The sequence below is a fragment of the Carassius auratus genome, unplaced genomic scaffold (genome assembly GCF_003368295.1).
Source record: "Carassius auratus strain Wakin unplaced genomic scaffold, ASM336829v1 scaf_tig00001771, whole genome shotgun sequence".
In the NCBI taxonomy this organism is placed as follows: Eukaryota; Metazoa; Chordata; class Actinopteri; order Cypriniformes; family Cyprinidae; genus Carassius; species Carassius auratus.
This window is the reverse complement of record NW_020523397.1, coordinates 1,700-6,606: the sequence shown is the minus strand read 5'-3', so window position 1 is coordinate 6,606 and position 4,907 is coordinate 1,700. Positions and strand designations below refer to the sequence as shown.

Sequence of the window (4,907 nt, the reverse complement as noted above, 5' to 3'; positions counted from 1 at the left end):
GCTCTTTTAATTGGAGTCATCAGGCACCCTCAGGAAATTCCCCGTATGCTAGGCCATTCAGAAATGATCAGAGCTCCAACCCAATGTGGCCTGAACACACACCCACCTGAGTATACGAAGCCATTTCAAAAGAAACAATGACTAACAATCACACATCCTTATATATTACGGTACTTTAACTAGGCTACAATTTTCAAGCACACACTATAGAAAATGCTAAACAGGTTAGAAGATTTTATAGAAGAAATGTGTTGCATCATAAACAATCGTGATTAGGTGAATGAGCACTTAACAAAAGGTATCTAGCTGGACTTAAAAAAGCTGGTAGAAGTTTTGGCTCCTCAGAATCGTCTGGTCCAGTGGGTTTTGGGTGGCCTTGGTATACCTGCAGATTGAACCTATTTCTTCTGCAGCTGACATTTACCATGTCAGAGACTGTAGAGTCTTTAAAAATGAAGGTTGCTTTCTATTTTACATTAGATGCGCTAAAGAGCTCTCTGCACATGGATCTTTGAAATGATAAATAATTGTTACTGTTGCATTGCAGGTAATAGAGTTCTTGATTTTTAAGAGGACAAGTACATAGACTCATCAACACTCATCAAATAACAAAAAGCATTTTGTGGAAACTTAAAAAGGTTTTCGTTTGCTTCCTCACAACATAGTACAAAGTTGCTTTACAGAACCTTGATTTTGTATATTCCCTTGAGATCATCAGAACTTTTTTAATCATCAGACTTACTTAATCCACAACCATAAACAATACCATTACATATAAGTATCAACTTCTTTATCTTAAACTTGAAAATTTGTGCTCCTAATATGATTGGGTCTTTTGAGAAATTTCTGGCGATGTTTATTAATTTGTGAGCCACTTTGGATAAACGCACCTGCTAAATAATTAAATGTTTCTAAATCATCTGACCAGACCAGAGCAAACACTCATCACACAGAGATGTCCAGATGAGTGCTGTGTATCCTGAACACAAATGAAGATATTCTTCATCCTCTGGGAGAAGGATTCTGAGGGGGAGAGATGAGAGAAGCTACAGAACATGGTTTATGCATTGGCCCAGTGTCTTTCTATTTAAAGTTTCCCTTGTAGAATCAAACCTGCGATCCTCCAGTGGCAGCAGTGACAGACAGAGGGCTCATGTTACCTTGGGCTGATCCAATCAAACAGGATTTGAAGTCCCAGCAGTCCCTGCCACATTAAAACAGCATAAAACACAAAGTGACTTTTGAGAGCAACATTTACCAACCTCTACAGAGCGTTGAAGAGGCAATGACATCCCTGCATGCTTTGTTTAACTAGTTGAGCAAATAACAGACCATGTCAAGTTCAAAATACTGGATTAGAAAACTGTCAAACTCTCGTCACAACAAAAACTTGAATCACTGAGCGGTTTGGTTCCATTTACTTTCTTAATACACATTTGTTTCAAGATTCACATACGCAAATTGCTCTTCAGTTAAGTTTAGTCTTTGTAACGAACTCCCTCAAACAACTTTCCGTGTATGGTGACGTCACTAAGTCCTCCCGTCCATCCACCCGCCATAAAAAAAAAAACAAGGCCTGAATTCAGAAACTGAATTGGTGAAACTACAATATCCTAGTTGCATTCAGCCAACTTTTCCATTTGATTCCAGATAATAAAATATCCTCACTCTTTTTTTTTTTCATTTAATATTATTTTACGCGCAGACTGAACCTGGATATAAGATCTCAAAAACTTTATATTTTCACAGGACAACCCCACTAACTCATTCGTGCAAACGTGCTCCGGATATTACCTGAAAGTATACTGCCATCTGCTGTATGATAGAGGTTACTGTAGTTATAGGACAGCAACAAATTTTCAGCAAAATCACATTGAACACTCTCCAAAAACAGCAACAAATGATTTTTATTTAAAACAAACACACACACAAAAACACACAAGGGGTGTAATGAAAACACTCTCAGACTGAAGAACACAATCACACTTTTGTTTCTTTACTACACACTGACATGATCCAGCAACAAATGATATTTCTAACGTGGAAAACACAAGAGATAAAATGGTACTTGGTTCAAAACAGTTATTTTCATAATTGCATATTTTTTTTTTACTTCTCTCTCACTCTCTCTATCTGTTTAAACTAAGTCGTTTGCAGAGCCAACACATAAAACAGGAAACAAACACTGGTGATGTCAACGTGAAGCTTTGCACGCTCATTCTCTCAAATATTCGCACAGGCTTTCATCCAAATGTGAGAATTCGGCACAAGATCCTAAAACCCCTCAGATCAGCTTACAGATTAGCTCGCAGATGTCTTATCACCATTTTGGACTATTTTTCTCTTCCCCTTCACTTTAAAAAGGTTCACTCTGTAAAACTTCAGTTCTTTGATGCTCTCCTGGATGTCTTCCAGCGCTCTGAAAATTCAAACAGACACAACATTATTCTGAGATTAGACAAAACAGCTCTTCTTTAGGCTTAAATATTTAAGGAGTACATCAAATGATCCTTTGCTATGCTAAATGCGCCATTCAATAATACAGCTGTGGAACACCTGTGTGATGAACACAGACCTGTGCGAAGACTTTTTCTGCGGTGCGATACTGTACTCCTCTGGATACCATCGTCTAAGCAACAGAATGGGGGGAAAAAGGAGAAAGTATTTTGACATGCCCACCTTCTTCCTGTACTTTTGAAAATAGTCTCTCTAGCTCATGCTGAAGCACGTCTGCATGCATTAATGTGGCAACAGCGGTCATCCGGTCATCTGATTAAACCTAAATGGGGAACATACCTGCACAGCTCTTTAATGGTGCTCACGTCTATGATACGATAGTGCAGATGTCGCATGAACTGTGGCATGAACTTATCCAGAAACTTCTTATCAGCGTGAACGGAGTTCCCTGTGGAGGAAGAACCACACAAACTCTCTGTAGCATAAAGAAGCAGTTCATACATCACAATTCAGACTTATTTCAAGAACTTCAGAATTGTGTAGAAGTCTGAAATGATATGCAATTATATGAAATCTGAATAATAAAAGTGTGAAATTATCATAACTTGTAATAACTCAAACTTAATTTGAATTTATAACTTGCAATTAATTCTGAATGGAAAAAAGTCGCCATCACCTTTTTTTTTTTATTCCACAACAGAAGAAACATCAGAAGAGTAAGATGTTAATGTAAGTTTATAACTCATAATTATTAAGGAAAATAAGAAGTAAACTTGAATTTATGAGGGGAAATAAGTCAGGAATCCCGAGACCAAAAGTCACATTACCCTTTTAAGTATTTTTATTTCATGGAAGACATAAGCTTCCATAATATTTTACCCCTGCACCATGTAAAAGAAACAACTTCAGCTGGTGTGGTTGGTTACCTGCGAGAGGACACTGTCCGGGTGGTGTGTGCTGTCGGATGAAAGAGAGGAATTCATACTCCGCCTGCTGGAGACTGATGTGACTGTCCCTGACAGCCTGAGTCAACCCTGACTGGCACATCAAACAGAAACACCATCACACAACGCTCATCAAGCACAGGCAGGCTCATTCACACAAACAGGAAACACTCGGCAGGTGCATCAATCTGTACTACTCACCTTCCCATGATGCTCTTTGCACCAGTCTGACATGCCATCGAGCAGCTCGTCTGGTTGGTTGATTATCAGATTTGGCCCCTAACAACAACAACAACCAACAATTTTCTAGCTGTAAATAATTGCCGTCTTTTTTACATAATTGCTCAGCTTTACTTTTGTATAGTATTTGTTGTTTTAAATATGCTTTATAAATAAACTTAACTAAAAAGCCAATTATGTCAATACGTGTACGCTAGTACATAGATCACTCTTAAAACTACAAGACAAGCCACAAACTCTAATTCAAACTGCATGGGACTTAATGCGGTTTATGCTTTTATGCAATGGGAAAAAAAACCACCTCTGCAATGATGTTCAGATCCGAATCTGTGATGATGCAAGCCATCTCAATAATCTGGTCCTTCTCTATATCCAGCCCTGTCATCTGAAACACGAAGTGGAGTGGCATTAGTTTGCAACACTGAAAACATGTCCATCCTAAAACTGCACAATCACTGTGAGGACTTCAGCCAATATTTAACTGTTAAAAGTTCCTGGATAAAAATCCCTGCGTAGGGTGGAACCAGAAACCAAAACTATGCAAAAACTGGTAAACAAGCAGGTCAGCAGCTGCAGTGACGGTTCTAAATCTTGTGCAAAGACCTTTTGGCATAAACAGATTGTACTGGACTTGAATTTTTTTTTTTTTTTAATCTTATACATAATGTATATTATAAAAACCCATGCAAATTCATTCAGCATAAAGCCAGCTGTCAAACTCGATCATACAGGCTAAAAAATCTTGATCATGACTTAAAAGCGACTGAGTGATAAATAATGTTTATTGTGTTTATCTGCTGCTGTTTACCTCCAGATCTACCCAGACCATCCGCTGCGCCAAGGACTGTGACATCCTCCTACTGTGAGCTCGTCTTGACATCAAAACCTTGGCGAGCAGAGAGGTACATGGACTGAAGAGAGATAAGTTGTGGGCTGTAAACACCGGAAGGGGTGCTTTAACCCGCTGCGATGACACACAGACTAGAATCAGGACTCTGAATGCAGAAACTCTCGCTGCCATCCACGTGTGTATGCCTGCATACTGCCGTCTTCCGAACGAAAGTATCGTAAATACAAGCGCGGCGCAACAGTGAAGGCAGGTCGGCGGCACATGTTGTTTAGTGAACACCATGGAAACAACCGAATACTTTTTTCTTTTTAATTGCAGTTTTAAGAACTAAGAACATATAAGGGCAATAACATTTAAATTAAATAAAAACAAACACTTAAAAAATATGAAAAGCTATAAAAAAATCAATTCAATTT

General features: G+C 38.5%; 1 protein-coding gene across 1 annotated transcript; it reads right to left on the bottom strand.

Moving 5' to 3' along the window:
• Positions 1–1,889: 1,889 nt before the first annotated feature.
• Positions 1,890–4,685, bottom strand: LOC113069606 (oligoribonuclease, mitochondrial). The gene is made up of 7 exons (XM_026242783.1): positions 4,450–4,685; positions 3,943–4,026; positions 3,603–3,680; positions 3,384–3,495; positions 2,797–2,905; positions 2,576–2,629; positions 1,890–2,419 (listed from the first exon to the last, which is right to left on the bottom strand). The coding sequence occupies exons 1-7, from the start codon at positions 4,660–4,662 to the stop codon at positions 2,302–2,304; spliced, it is 768 nt and encodes a 255-aa protein (XP_026098568.1). The 5' UTR covers positions 4,663–4,685; the 3' UTR covers positions 1,890–2,301.
• Between the last annotated feature and the right edge of the window lie 222 nt (positions 4,686–4,907).